Consider the following 16,402-nt stretch of genomic DNA (forward strand, 5'->3'; position numbering starts at 1 on the left):
TGTCTGGACCCAGAGTTTAATTTCTTGGAAAAATAATAATCGATTAATGTATGGGTGGTAATAAAAGCTCATTGAATCTCATTTTATGACCATTTTCCCAGAAGAGATGGTTTCACTTCCTAACTTCCTCCATTTAATTTCCGTTATATCAAGGGCTGCAACAAACAGTAATCTTCTTTATCGACTAATGGGCCGATTATTTTTTAGTTAATCGTTCAGACTATGTCCATCACAGCTTCTAAGGACACACCAATAAAACTTTTTTTCCCCCTAAACCAATCCAAATACTCAAACTCTGGGTATCTACTGATACTGTGCACCTGTCTACTACCAGACGTAAAATTAAAGGTGCTATAAGCAGTTCTTGAGGAAGATAGTTGATTGTTCAGTCTCATCAGCACAACCCAGTACTTTGGGTTGGTGGGCCGGGCCACTCATGAACACAAAGTATCAGTATTTGACGGCCTGGAAATGAGACTAAATAATCAGCTGTTTTACAGATTGCACCTTAACGCTGTACTCTCAGCGTTAAGAGTACAGCGTTAACTTCTCAATTATAAATGTGGCTTTTCATACAACATCATCTTTTTTGTTTTTTGGGCCCAGAGGGGTGGATATTAAGATATCACAGTCAACTTAGTCAGACCAGAGAATTTTATAATGAGATATATGGAAGAAAAACTGTTTTTAATGTGGATCAGTGACTTCTGGCTGATACTCAATCGGCTTAATAAGATATGTGCAGAGCGCAAGGTGGTGTCTGCAAATTGTTTTTACAGTCCATGTGCAGTTGACAAAGATGTATAAAATATTAGTAGCATATATAGCAGCAAATATTAAAACCTTGAAAATCTGGAACCAGCACGTCTGGTAAGCTAGCCAGTCGGCAGACTTTGGTTATCCCTCAACTCTTCCTCTAGCGCCACCAGCAGAGGAGAGTTTTCTCTTATCCTGTGAAATATCTCATCTACAAGATGGATTGTTGCAAAATGATGCACACACCAGGGCTGGGCAATATGGGCTGTATCATGAAACACAATATATAACTCACCATTTTGAAATTGTCGACAAAATCAAAAACCAGGATGATTTTGATCAGATGCCTCAATATTGATATTGCAACAATATTGTAGGGTTGACTATCGGTACTTTCACGAAATATTACCACAATGAGATTTCTGATAAATAATCATCAGTAATGTGGAAATATTGACTGAAGGAGAGGGTAAAGTCAAGTACTGGAACAAGTAGAACAGTCTGGTAAGTCCAGAAAAGGACATCACTTTATTACTTTATTGTAATGCAGCCTTTAAAACCAGGGAAATACAACACTTATGATAAAGCTAAAAAGATACATAGGCTCATATCACTGTGATAATATAATATCGATATACTGATATTGACCATAATCGTCATATTTAAAAATGAAATGTTGATATTGTGTATATAAGGCATCAACTCTTAAATAATTTCCGTTTCTTTTTGTTCTTGCTTCGTGAAGTCTAATATTTATTTTTGTAGTTATGGTTACAGACTCTCAAGAGTGCAATTGATTTGCTAAAAAAGAGACAAAAGACAAAATAAAGTTTTTTAAAAATTTTCTATAGATATTGCGTTCCTATTGTTATTGTGAATTCATTAGGCCATAATAATCGTGTTGTGGAATCTGATATCCTAATCGATATATTGCCCAGCCTCATACACACATTTATTGTTCCCAGAAAATGTGCCTTATTGGACTCGGTGTTCCCCTGACTTTCTCTGTGGTTTCACCTGCTTAACATCAGAACAATAGGTTTGTCATGATAATTAACTTAAAGGGCCAGTGTGTAGGATTCAGGGGCAGAAATGGAATTTAACATTAATGATTATGTTTTCATTTCTGTATAATCACTTGAAACTAAAAATCATTGTGTTTACGTTACCTCAGAACGAGTTCGTACAGTAGCCCAGATAGGCTAACCCGACACTGGCTTGAGAGGTTTTTCAGGTTTTCAGTGGCCAGCGTAGGTGAGGGTGAGACGAGGGGTTGGACCTTTAAACAGTAAATTGATTTTCAAAATTGTTGCAGATACATTTTCTGTTGATAAAATGATTAATTAAGTGACTTGTAGCACAACTATGTGATATTAAAAAGTTATGTCACACAAGTGTGACACAACTATCGGACTACAAAAGCAGTCACCTGGAAAGTGAATGGGCCCAGACGTAGCTGGACGAGCGTGTCTACATTAACAACTCTGTAATCCAGGGCGGCATTAGTGTGGATTAGTATTGCCGGGCAGCGGTTGTGTCCCCGGCTTCTCCAGAGCTTTGTTTGACTCTACCGTGATGTCTGTCCTCTTCGCTGTTCTGCTGTTCAGCTGTTCAGCTGTCAGACCAAAGTGCAAATTCTATCAGCAGGGGTTTATTCAATTCAGCTCTTGGTTGCCTGAAACCTGTGGACCAAGGAAATGGAATGATTTTCCCCCTTTCAGAGTGTTCACACACCATCCAATTAGGGCTGCGAATCACAAGGGAGAGAGCAATAGGTAGGCAGCGATGTGGGCAGTATAAAAGGACAAAAGAAGACCGGTGGTGTGACAGGTTATAGAATATAGTCGGAGAAGGGAAGAGACAAAAGTGGAGGGAAACATGGTGCCTTTGAAACCATCATATTAGCTTTCCTACAGTATGTGCTCTGTGAAACTGAATTTTATGTATCACTGTTTTACTCGGTCACTTTTAATGTTATCTCCACTTTAATGTGTGTTTTCTACTGTAATACAGAAGGAGATAAATATTTTTGCAATAATGTCATCATTATATAGAGCACACAACAGAGCTCACAAGTTTATTCCACAAATTTAACAGACTCTCATGAAAAATGTTTCAGCCACAGTTAAGATACTGTGTGAAATTTTGGATGAGTGAAATTCATTTATACAAAGACTAGTAAAGGTAGTAAAGTATATAATATTAAATGTACTTAAGTATCAGAAGTAATTTTCTGGCAATAAATAGTAATAGTAGTACAAGTAAAAGGACAATTAGACAATTATCAGATTCATTATTCAGCATTTTTCTGAAGATCAGAATCAGTCTTTTAGTCAATTAAACTTAATTATACATTTATTTATTTTTTTAAAAAAGGGAAAAAATGATTGTTGGTGAAATAAATTAATATAAAAATGTGTGACTTTGGCTCTGATGCAGCATGTATCTGTACCTGAGGGGCAAGTGAAGAACAGTGAAGTCTGATCTAAATTGTTTTCACTCCTGTATTCATGACTTGAGAACTGGTGTTTTGCCAGGATAATCTTTCTAAATTCATTTTTTTTTCCATCCTTGAAAACATGAAAAAAAAAAAAAAAAAAAAAAAAAATCAGAGGAATTGTTTTGTTTTTTAGTTTATTTTCTAAAACATTTTCAGAGGAAATTTGTTTTTCATGTGTGAAACCAAGTGGAAAGAAAAACATTTTTCAAGTGTTTTTCCAACAAAGGCTCAAATATCAGAATGAGGCCCTTAGATGCTACCGTCTGATCTGACCTGCTGACAATACACATATTCCACTCATGACACGGCAGATTTGCGCCAAACATAACACATTCCTCGCCTAAAGACAGACGTGTCAGTAATATGAGATGACCTGCTGAAACACAATAGATGTATCTTGTGTTTAGTGTGGACAGAGAAATCAAAGAAGAAAACATGAAGAAACATTCAGAACATGAGGTAGTGGTGCACTTCAGCCTCGTGTGGTCATAATGAGTCTTACAAAAACAAACAACTTACCTAACCACCTTCTTCGCACATGAAGAAAAAACAATCCTCCTGAAAAAAATGTTTAAAAAATGTTAGCATGTAAAAACACTGAATCAGTCAACAGAAAGTTAGAGGTTTTTCTGTATGTCTCTTCTTTTTCTCTGTGTAGTTCACCTAGTAGAGAGCATGCCCCATGTACAAAGGCTAAATCCTTACTGTAGCCGCCTGGCTTCATTTCCAGCCGGGGGCCTTGCTGTAATCTTTGGGGTGGCTGTGGTTAAGGAGGTAGGTCGCATGTTAGATCCCCAGATACCACGGCTGCACGTAGAGGTACCCTTGAGCAACATACTGAACCTCAAATTGCTCCCAAAAGCTGAGCCATCTGTTTGTGTGTGATCGGCTGAGCATAGAAATATCACAGGGTGGTTTGGATAGAGAGCACAGCATCGCTCCTGATGAGCATGTCAGCACCTTTCACAGCAGCCCCTGTCAACAGTGTATGAATGTGAGTATGAATGGGTGAATGTGACAAGTGTTGCAGAGCGCTTTTGAGTCGCAAGTATAAATTAAAAAGTAAATTTAGCATTTGCCACCGCTGACTGAGTTGTTACCTGACTGATAGAAAGTGACAGGATAACATTCACTTCTCTTTGCTGGCCTCTAGATGTGCTCAATAAACACTGACAGAAGAGGAGCTGTCCATCACACTTCACGTGCCAAAATCTCAGTGTGTGCTGGGTGTTAAGTTAAGAAAAAGAGAAAAGCACTGACACAGACTTGTCACCACGACCACTGTGGTAGTGCATTTTGAACAAACTAAAAAGTATTGCTATACAGGATTACCTATCTTTCCTTCTGACACTATTGACAACCCACTGAACCTGCAGAAGTCTTCATCTCTTCAAGTGTTACAGCACCAGTGAGCTGCCAGTGATGGCTGAGCAGGGGAGAAAAGAAACCCACTTGTTTTGTTTTCCACCTGCAGTCTTCTTCTTCCTCATGTCATCTTTTCCCTAAATCAACAGTACCTTGCAGAGTGATTTGAGACATATGAGCATGAACGCGCAAAAAGAATCTCTAAGTACCACATGCTACATTTGTTCAAGTGATCCATAACGCACTAATATAAAACAGCAGAGTGGTACTGTATGAATCACCCTCCAGCTCCGTCTTTTCTTTACGAGATTATACGTAACGGCAGTGCAGGAAGAAAACGATGTAATGTATCTGTAACAAAATGCCATTTAGAGATGACTGCCAGACACAAACACTTTTCTCTAACAGTCTGCTAGCTCTCAGTGAATTACTAAAGGTAATTGCCCTTAATTAGGAAGCCTTGATTAAGGTGCAGCTTTTGATTTAAGAGGAAGCCAGCAGTGATGATCACTGTCTCAGTTTCTCTCCATTCTAATTGTTCATTTTAGTATTCATCTCCTCTTTAATTGTTCCTGTCAAAAGACCTTATGCATAAATGCATGCCATTTATGCCAAATTACACCTTTCTCTGTGGATTGCTACCCAGTGACCTTAAATGATTATCTTTGCTGTCCTGAAATCCTTAATATACCATTCTTTTATGGAAAATTACTTTTGAAATGTAACTCGCCACAGCTTAAATTACTCATTGCTTGTTATGCATGAGATCAGGGGTTGTCAACCTTTTTGATATGAAGCGACATTCTGTGTGCAATATCATATAACTTTAACTATGAGTTTGATCATGTACTACAACAAGATCAGAATCTCAAATGGATCTGTACATTTATTTCATCAATATAGGCAACGTGCACGGCAACACAACAAAAATATGTATTTTTTCTTTCTCCCATAATCAGGACATTGTAATTCAATATGAGAGCACTATACTGGAGCTGCCATTCTTATGAAAACATCCACATTAGCTTGAAATCATTAACCCTGCCAGCCCTCCACCAATCTTGTTTATCAGCAATAAACTTACTCCCTGTGGTTATTAAATGCACACATTTAAGTATCAATCTGAATTAAATCTCAGTACAGCAGCCATTTAAAATCAAATGTGTGAAATGATGGGTGTATTTTCTTTTTCCAGCAGCACACCATGTTCTTTTACTGTGTCCACACGGTTAACTTTGCTTCCATTTTGTGTAATCCACCCCATGACAGTGACGCATTGTTTTAATTTTCCAAACCGGGACAAGATTTTAAAAAATGCTTTTAATTTCTGAGCGCAGTGACTACTATATTCTTTAGCTGTCCAATTAAACATACGATAGTGCGGGGCCAGAAGCACATCCGACACAACTTTTCCATTTCCCCAAATACTCCATAAAGTATTCAACTCGGATCATTTTGGAGTGGCCTGTTACGGATATGCTATAATTAGATTCCTATGCTTGAGAGGCTTGCAGGGTGTTGATCATTGATATTTCATGAGGCATGCAGTGCTATGAATCTCATCTTTTCATACTAACCATTTTCTACTTGCAGATAAGGCCCCTCAAGATATACACAAACATGAAATAATAACTTCCCAATGTCCATGAATCATTTGCGAGATGTTTTATTCTATTAACTTAAAAGTAAAATACTAATTATTTATGACTATTTCTTATGAAACTGCAACGTGTTATGGTTTTCTATACCACGGATGCAGTATTATCAACGCAGTATCTATGTTAATCGTGTAATCTTTTAAACAGTATTGAGATGGCAAATGTTTGTTTCATGGGAAAATGTCTTCCACTGAACAAAAATGGAGTAATGGCGCCCTCTGGCTCTCACAACGAAAATTAGCAGTTTTTATCATTTCTTTATGCCTGTGTAAGATTCAGGCAGCAGAGTAAATTAGGCAACTTACACATGTTATTATGTCACTGGATGTTTTGTGAAAATGCAAGTATTCCTTGTAAACATCTCTTGTGAAAAGCCTATGATAATATATTCTTTCATTTTCATTTCCTTTTCATCTCCAGGGGAAGAGGCCTGTGCATCAATAAGTACAAGATTCAATTAAAAGCTTTTATGTTGACCTCATTCAGTCCAAGAGTGAACAGTACAATTGCTCCTTAGGAGGCTTTTGTTAGCATCTGTGCGTGATGATTTAGATGTGGGAAACCAGCATAGAAACAGAAGAATAAGACACACTTCAACTGTGTTGTTACCTGGAAACATCAGGCTTTACTGGTTGGACGTTTAGTTCAGTGGATATCGAGAGCTCTTAAAGCTGGAGATATAAAATTTGCCTGGTTCGGCGTGTTATTTAAGGACACGCTCTTGTTCACAGGAGGAAGCTGATAACAACTGAAAGCAAAAAAAAAAACAGGCAAAAGCAGATTGTGTAATCAACCACAAAGCAATGCATCCCCAAACATCGTGATTACACTTTACAGTTGATTAAAACACTTGGATAAGATGGAGGTTTAAAAAAAAAAGTATTTATAATATGATACAAGGATATTTTGTGCAAGAGGTTGTTAGGGCTGTGAAACCTGTACATTATGAACAAAGCACTTAAAATTCAGTGGCAACCTGAAAGCTGAACATGGCTCGTGGGCCATGATTGTGTCAAACGGCTTACTATCAAGATACTTGCTGTATTATACAAATGGATTCCACCAGTATACAATGGCTGTATATGATTAGATTACATATTTATATAAAGTGCAAAAGAAACAAGCACTTGCAGCAAAGGCCTGAAGTGCTTTGTGACTGAGTGTAAACCCACCACCACATGCTTACAGCCTTCTCGTCATATGGCCAGGTGGCTGGGCAGAAACAATCTGAAGACTTGGCATGGCGGTATGACAAACTGTTGGCTGCAGAATATATACTGTATTACAAAATGTATGAAAGGGTTACCAATCTGTGCAATATATTGAATCTTACAAATATAATCAATATGGACAGTTGTGAAAAAGTTATCTAAAATTCCCCTTTGTACAATAATAAATAGACACTTGTTGTATCCTGCTCCTTCTTCTCTGAAGCATAGCACCACAGGCTCTCATTTTTCAACCTTGAATATGAAATTACCTGAAATAAATGAGAAGGTTCATTCTTATTTCAGGGGAATAAGACATCTTCGACATTAAAAGATATAAGAAAATATATGCGCTGTTAGTGACTAGATTACATGTTTTTGTTTATAGTTCATAATTCTGTTTTTCCTCTAATAATGTTTCAAGGTTACACAAAGCAGGTGGATTCAGCATCACAGTTGAGTCTCAAGAATACAGGAGAGCAAAGAGGCATCAAGCGGTCCATCAGACTCTGTCCAGCAGCTGGGGATTCTGGGGGATTATCTAAGTCTGCTGGGAACCCTGTTGAAAGACGACAGGAGGTATTGGTATACAGTATGGTAGATATAACTGCACGTTGTTGTGAAAAGAAGGATATCAAATGTCACAGTTCGGTGACTTTGGTCCTTACTGAGTTGGTTCTTTTACGCTTCCAGCAGTCTGGATTGAGTCTTTTTTGCTCCTCAGCCAGAGCTTTGGCCTCCATGGTGTACATCCTCCTCTCCTCACTCTTCATCTTCTTCCACTTGTCACCCAGGATGACACTGATGGCTCTGGAAAGTAGAGTTAGAGACAGAGGATCAAGAACTTTGCCTTTCCTGAGATTACTGTCTTTTTAACCAAAGCTACTCTTTAGTTAAAATTAATACAAATTATATTTCATCAGTTTAGGCTCTGGATATGTTATAACAGGGTGACTACAGGTATCAGACACCTAAATGTACGCATTCTTAAGACCTTTTCACTACAACCAAATCAAACTAACCAAGTTAGTTCCTGTACAGAGGTAGGTTTTATGAAGGAATGTGGTAATTAGATTGAGTAAGGTTTAATGCACATTTTGCCAACAGGTAACAGTAGTAGGTTCAATGACAGGTTTAAAAATTTGTGACATCAAAAATGTCGACGTTCACATAGAACAGCTTGAATCATTTTGACAAAAAGAAATTAAAAGATAAATATTTGAAATTAAAAAAAAAACAATTTGGGAATTAAGACCTCACACATTCAAATTTGAGACTATTTAATACCTTTTAAAGCTTAACATTTATTTAAAAAAGAATTTAAGAATAAGTATTTGAGACTTTTTAAGGACCTGAATACACCCTGCATTGGTAGAGTAACCAAACACAGAAGTATGAAACTGAGACCTCAACCTTGCATCCTTAGGTCTCTTTAAAGGGGCTATATAAAACTAAGATATTATTATTATTATTATAATTATAATTATAATTATTATTATTATTATTATTATTATTATTATTGTTATTATTAAACCTGTGGCTTTAAATGAAGAATTTACTTATAAAATGAATCCTGTGTAATAAAAAATAAAGGGGCACTGAAGGGTCTACAAAATGTGACGCCTGTTAATACTCTAGAATCATTTAATTTGGTAAGCCAACTGAACAAAAAATAACACGACAGAAATAACACATTCTCTAAACGTGGCAGCAGAGGTCTTCTTTCTCACATGCAGTGGAAACCACACTGGGAGATGACTGAATAGATTGGTCCAACTCATTGCATGTGGGCTCTGTAATGGTTTTAAAGGAGGAGAGACTATTGCTCACTCTGTTTTGCTACCACATTTTCACAGCTGTTCCAGGTATTAACCAGATTACGATCACTTCTCAAACCAACATGCGACTAAAATAATAGCAGAACTGAAAGAATGACCCAAAGAGGCCATGTGCACGTAATTCACCTTTTTCTTAATTTTTCACCCTGCAAGAGTTTCTGTGTTAGTTTATCCTCACTCTTGGGGTCTCAGAGGTTCACTAGGTTTTCTCTTTGTGTTAAAATACAAAGCTTAAAATATACTGTATTGTTGTGGACAAAAAAGTATTAAGTATGGTATGGCCATATTACACTTTCCTACAAGTTTTACTCCCCCTTTCATGCAGGCCCATATAATGGACAAGGTCAAGATGCAGTGTGTTTGGAAATGGATAAATCATTATTCTTGTGTGTGACATTATGCTGTTTAGTAAAATATTACACAACCATACTACAAACTGTAACATCTCATTGAATTTTGCATACCTGTTGTCCTTGCCGGGATACATCTGTGTGTACTCCACCCTGTACTTCTTGGCGAAGAGCATGAAGGCATTCATTGGCCGCTTGCATTTTGTAGGCGTGGCACCACTGGCTGTCCCTGAGGTGTGGCTCCTGTTTGATTTGCTTGTGGAGGATTGTGGGGAGCTGGAGCGCTCAAGTTTATCACAGTCTGGACTGACAGCACCCCCGCTTGACAGGGAGGTCCTGCGCTGACGAGCCATGCTGCTCAGAACATACACCGCTGAAGAATCTAGTGGGGTGAAGTCGTAACTGCAGAAGAAAGGAAGGAGAGAGACACCAACCCAAAGCATCAGTATTTGACAACCTGTGGATGAGACTCAACAATCAACTATCATTTTTCCAGGGGGTTACATCTGTTGCTTTAACTCCATTAGTTATAAGATTACCTTCTGAAAGTGTCAAAAACCACAGAGTCGTCGCAGTTAATGGCATCTGGGTGGTTTGGTGGCAGGCAAACATCGCCCAACTGCATCTCATAGCAAGGGATCCCATGGTGCACCACAGTAAGGCTCGGATAAAAGGAAGACCACCCTGATAAACACAGATGGTAAATTACAGATTACTTTGAACGTAAAGCTGTTTGTTTAAACAAAAAATTAATAGTCTGTATTTGGCAAACAACATTTAGTCAGTGGACACTTCTGTTGGCAAAGACGAATTTCACATATTGCTATAAAATCTGTTTTTGGCATGGTTTTGCTTTCATTTCTTGTCAATAAAGCTCATAATGATCTTATAGTTTTGGTTGGGGTTTTGTAAGACCAATTGGTGCTTGTGCTTAATATGAACAGAAATAATTTAAGAATCTTTTTCAAATATCTTTTTTTTTACCTTTATTTTTGACAAAAAATGGGTGATCCAATCGGCATTCAGCTGTTACCAGGCCATCGTCAGATGAGCCAGGGTCAAAGGTCAGCTTAAGAACTGCCTGGCTATAAGAAACTGTCTCTTCATGGCTCACCAACTTCAGCCCATCTGAACCATATCTCTGTAAATGAAACACACACACACAAAAAAAAACATTAAGAGGAGAGTTTACTCATCAGCAGGATGAGCCTGTTAAACTCACCACAAAGAGAAGGTAGTGTAAAAACAATTTGGTGTCTAGTGGCCTGAAACTTGGGTTTTTATCATATTAAATGAGACCACCACTTCAAATCATGAAGGATGTAATGTGCTTCAAAACTCATCATGCACTCAGTCACTCACATCCTGTACCTCCACTGTTAGCCAGGCTGCCACCTTGTGACCATTACAAGCCATTGTAATGTCTACTAACATCACACTGAACAGAATCATGCACTCATCTAGTCAGCAATACTACATTTAAGGTCTGCATAGCTGGAGTTTATTATGAAATATATCAAAACATACTAAACTCACTATTTGTTGCTTACCTTAAGAGAGAAGGAGGATGGCATCATGGTTTCATCATCTGAGTCGTCATCAGAATCCCCGAGTTCATCCGCTTCCTGCCACTCCACATTAGGACCTCGGTGGAAGCGCAGGCGAGTTCCTGAATATCAACACAACAATGCGACATGATGAATAAGCAGATGTGTGTTGGTACTGATCAGAGAATGCTGGAAAAATGGATGCAATACTGTTGTTTGGACACAGGAGGTCAGAATTTCTTTACAAATGTTTGTAATTCAGGCTTATCCTGGTAAAGGGAGGATCCTTTCACAAAAGCGTAAACAAAAGATTAGTGTCAGCACCTCTCTCCAGCTTCTGTCAAAAACAGTCTTGATTGCATGTCTGCTTGTCATCGGCACAGCTTGAGAGCAGAGCGGTTAAGCAACCCATCAGTACTGTTTTGACCATATAAATTACAGGCTGCCAAGAGTTAGACTTAAAAAATAAAATTGTGTTTCTCAACTGATAGTTTTTTTAAAAAGGGTTTTATAGTTGTGTTCAAAGGTTACTGATGTTAACAAAAGATTCAAGAAAACATAAATGAATTACTTTAGTGTTTTCTCATGGGGAGTGCATGTTTTCACTGGAATGTGGATCTGCCTTTAAGCTATGACAAACAATTCTCTGAACCATTTTTTCGTTACAAGAAATTCTCAGAAAAGCTCAGGGTTAACTTCAATGTGTTTGAGTCAAGGGGTTGTCTGTGTGTGCGCTGGTGGATGCATTCAACATGTGCAAGTGTACATGAAGGTACCTTTAAGGAAGCAATGCCAGGCTGTGGAGGGCCAGGAGTGAGACCAGGCCATGTCTTCATCATCAGAAAATGAGGAGGACATTGAGAAAACTCCACTCTCCGATTCACTGCTGGCCTGTTGTAAAAAAAAAAAAAGTCAAATATCAGTATGCATGTCATGTAGATATTACTAGGAATTGATCAATGGGTCAACAGGAATGTATGATTAATAGGTTTTCAGAAGTGAGAGGTTACCCTGACACGCCTGCGCTCCCTGAGGTGGCCTCTGGACGGGGTGGGTGCGCTACTGGCTAATGGGGGACGGGCATAGGAATGTAAACTATTGCTATTGCCAAAGATGTGGACTGGAGATGATCTGAAAAACAATTTTACAAACAATCATAGTCATAAATGCACATTAGTGATACTTTATATTTTTAAAGTAATATTAAAATCTACAGACAGATGAATAAAATCCTGTTGTTCATCATCATCAGCAACAACAAATCATTAGCTGGCCAGGTTTACTGTGAAATGGTTTTGCAACATTCTGGTATTAACAATGTCAATATAACAAGTCATTAATTGATTTAATAATTGCCAAAAATCAACAACAACAAAAAAATCCTGCTGAATGGAATCCCCCCCACACAAGTGTGTACTTGTGTCATTGCATGTGTGTCACTTTCTCTTTGAGTTTGGCTGACTGGTACAAACCTCTTATGCGGGGCATTCTTCAGCAAGGGGCTCTGAGGACTGGTGGCAATGTTGGCCAGTTCGGCAAGCCAGTTGGTGCTGGGGGAGCAGCTGAGCTCCTGGTGAGACACCCCTGCCCCGACCTGAAATAACCCTGGAGACCTCTGGTCCTCCTCCACCTCCTGCAGCTCTGGCATGTCATCTGGGGAGAGGTCAATAGGAATATTCATAATTAATATGTGGAAAAGCTTAGTTTTCTTAAACGTAGAATGTGACTTCTTTTTAGGGCTGCAGTATATGGTAAAGAAAAAAAAACATAGTCTTTATTTTTGACAGATATTGCGATATGATTCACAATGAAGTGCGTCATTTCAACATATGCAATATTGGGCAATTTAATGAGGGGGTCATATGACATCAGAATAGATAATTATGGCAGGAAAAAAAACTGCATGAAGGCACAACAACATTCATTTAATCTCATTTGTTAGTTAACATTTCTTGGTGTAAGCTATTTTTTATAGCAAATTCTCAAAATTAGTCATTTCAAAAAGTGAAGAACAAGATTTGTAGGCCAGGAAATCTCTGCAACACTTACTCATCATAATCAGGTTTTGTCACACATTTTACCTTTATCAAAATCTTGCGATTTGGCTATTACACTTGGCCAAACTGCGATTTTGATCATATTTTCATTAATTGTGCAGCCCTACTTCTTATCGGAGGATGTTACCATAATCCATGTGACACCCAGGTGACGAAGGCAGGTCCTCGTTACACTTGAGTGGATCAAAGGTCTCGTCCATTCTCACAATGTTCTGCTATTTCCTCTCTATTTTTAACAGTCTTCTGCTCAGTTCACTCAGCTTCCATCATCATATTCTGCCACATCAGCTGGTTGTATGCAAAAAGACAGAAACAGCATTAGAGTTTTCACAAACAAAGTGAAACTGCTGTGCAGTTCTATTTATGGTACTGTTTCAATCAGACTAATACACTCGACCAGGCGTATTCAACTGGCGGCCCTTGAAGAACCTCATTCCTGCCCTTTGATAATTTTGTTAGTAGGCTAATTGTCTGTTGCTATGCATTGAAATACTCTTATTTCATTAAAAGGTTTTAACCCAGCCGGTTTAAGCAGAGGAAATTTACAAGAAACAAACTAACAACCTCCTTAAGAATTAAAAAGTGGATTGTTTTTTCCTGTTCTTTTGAACATGTAACTTTTCTTTTTTTATTATAAAAACTAATAGAGAAAGAAAAGAAACAAATCCTGAATAGGCCTGCACTAGACTATACAATAACCACTCATCATTGATGAAAATAACTGCATACATAAAGGAATGACTGATGCATTTTTATGACTGAATGAAAAATCCTAACATAAAACACTTAATCCGTCAACGATTTCTGATCACAGCACATTTGAAAATACGTCCGACATTATGCTGTCATCGCAAGACATGTCATGTACTGCATCGATATAATGGCAGCAGCCTTACGGGAATCCTTTGTCTCTGAATCGACACAGTATACCTCTGTGACTGGTCATGTGACTCGCTGCGTGGAGGCCTTGTTTATAAACTTAAAAGGATTCGGCGCATGCGTACCAGAGCTCATTCATTCATAACTGCGTAGCAAAAGTGACAAAAAGCAGAAAATCGTTTGGAAAAGTGGCGTTAAGATAAACGAAAACACGAAGTCGGAAAAAAGTGAAAGAATAGCGATGACAGGGTGAACCATTTCATGCTGATTTTTTTTTTTACGTGGTGTTTGGCGCCATGGAAAGTAAAATAAAATCGTTAAAAATATAAATGAAGCTTTGAACGTTAAAAGGAAGAACTGACCGTTATTTGTGTTCTGACAACCCACCAACGGCCGCTGCTCGAGCTGACTAACCGTCGCTTCGACTTCCTAAACGCGGATATACAAACGACATACTGTTAATAAAAACGTTTCAAAAGTGTTACTGTGTCCAAAAAAGACAGCTTGAAAGACGGGCCTGCTGTTTCCCCACTCCTCAAAGGCAACAGCAGTGTCCTCAGTTCAAACCCAGAGGCTGTCGGGTCTAACACTGTAAACAAAAGAATGTCAACAAGTTGAGGCATGACGCAACCCCTCTGCCCCGTTAAAAATGAATGACACGAACACAAGAAGCCTTTTCACGACGTTTGCAAACTTCTTAAAACATATTTCACCGAATGAAGGACTTGTTTTCGTGCACAAAACTGCACTCGGGTTGGCTTTTTATCACCAAAACAACAAGCGTCACAACGAAAAAAAAAAAAAAAAACATTGTCGAGCACAACCTGTCATTCGCCGTCAAATAAACGCGTGACAACCCCGCTGAAACGCCAACTTAGACTCGCAGAGACACGGATGACACAACGCTCGAGTTAAAATTAGTTTTAACCTTTAATTTCTTCGAGAAAAAAGTAATTAACTTCCCACTTACCAAAGCTATCGCCATCGACAAACTCTCTGGCATTCAGTCGAGGGGTGGGAATGAATGTTTCGAGAGAACGCTTCCTATTGGTGGGCAAGAACGTCAAAAACAAGAATCCGGGTATCTTATTGGTCGATATCGTTGAGAAAAATATAGAAGGCGGGGCCTAGTTTGTTGATCATCGTATCATTGGATGGAAGTACATGCCTGTTACTACCCAGTAACAGCTGATTGGCAATAACAGGAACAATACATGGTTATTTTTTTATCTGCAATGTTGCAACTACAGCAAAAAGCACAAAGTCACACTGCCTTCTAGATTAATTCTCTTTTGCCTTGTAATTAAATCATTGTTTCTCAAAGAAAAACTGTGAATGAACAAATGAGTGACTAAGAAACATGAATGAATGAATGAATGAATGAATGAATGGTGAATGAGTGACTGAATGAAAAGCTTTGAAAGTGTGCAAATCCTTTGTTGTAACAAAGATTTCTGTGACAGGCGGATATAAAAATGTTCTTTATTGACATGAAAAGTGAAACATACAGTACTTTCAGCCATTATCATGGATTTGCCTTCAAAACTGATCAGTACTATTTGCACAAAGGGGGGAAATAAATTCTGAATGTTTAAATGTTAAACCAGCTATAAACAGTTTAAGCTGCAGTAAACCACAGACCAAATACATAATACTTCAATTATTAATTTCAAAAAGAGAGAGAGAAGAAGAGAGAGAAGACCCACTTTAGATTCCTGTTGAGAGGGAACATCAGAATATGTTTTTCCAAACAGTATAAGTTGTTGGCAGAGGTAGACAGCAATAGTGGATGTCATTATCATTATATATGTTTCACCGACACAAAAACAGTATGACTTAAGTTTTACATTAAAACACAGGAAAAGCAATTGTCTCAAGACATTGCCTATAATGACTACAATCTAGGAGGGCAACTTATTAAATTTAAGGTGGGCCTATATAATAACAGTAAATACTCATTTTCAAAATGTACAGCAATGTGTTCTTACAAAACTATCAGCCATCTCTCTGAAGTTTGTTTGTTTTTTTGCAAAAGCATAGTATTAGGCCAACAGCCACAAACACTAACCAACAATGATATAGCCTACAGTTAACATGTATTCAAGGAATGAGATCTCATGATGAACGGAAAAGTATTTTGTAAAAAATGTTAAAGTACTTCCAAGTCTACATTCTGTTGTGATCGAATGTGAAAGATGTTATTAAAACACAGAATCAAATCGACTTCCTTTACAAATTCTTTAT

The 16,402-nt window shown here is 38.0% G+C and overlaps 1 protein-coding gene across 2 annotated transcripts; it reads right to left on the reverse strand.

The window, feature by feature from the left end:
• Positions 1 to 6,731: 6,731 nt before the first annotated feature.
• hbp1 (HMG-box transcription factor 1) lies at positions 6,732 to 15,180 on the reverse strand. Of its 2 annotated transcripts, none has more exons than XM_073472112.1 (11): positions 14,521 to 15,098; positions 13,407 to 13,567; positions 12,695 to 12,875; positions 12,233 to 12,353; positions 11,999 to 12,113; positions 11,226 to 11,344; positions 10,660 to 10,816; positions 10,215 to 10,359; positions 9,790 to 10,077; positions 8,156 to 8,297; positions 6,732 to 8,046 (listed from the first exon to the last, which is right to left on the reverse strand). In XM_073472112.1, the coding sequence occupies exons 2-11, from the start codon at positions 13,477 to 13,479 to the stop codon at positions 8,029 to 8,031; spliced, it is 1,359 nt and encodes a 452-aa protein (XP_073328213.1). In that variant the 5' UTR covers positions 13,480 to 13,567; positions 14,521 to 15,098; the 3' UTR covers positions 6,732 to 8,028. The 2 variants fall into 2 exon arrangements, with proteins under 2 accessions (XP_073328213.1, XP_073328212.1); XM_073472111.1 differs by lacking the exon at positions 14,521 to 15,098 and adding an exon at positions 15,129 to 15,180 and having other exon boundaries at positions 6,878 to 8,046.
• Positions 15,181 to 16,402: the final 1,222 nt, after the last annotated feature.

The sequence above is a fragment of the Pagrus major genome, chromosome 8 (genome assembly GCF_040436345.1).
Source record: "Pagrus major chromosome 8, Pma_NU_1.0".
Taxonomy (NCBI): domain Eukaryota; kingdom Metazoa; phylum Chordata; class Actinopteri; order Spariformes; family Sparidae; genus Pagrus; species Pagrus major.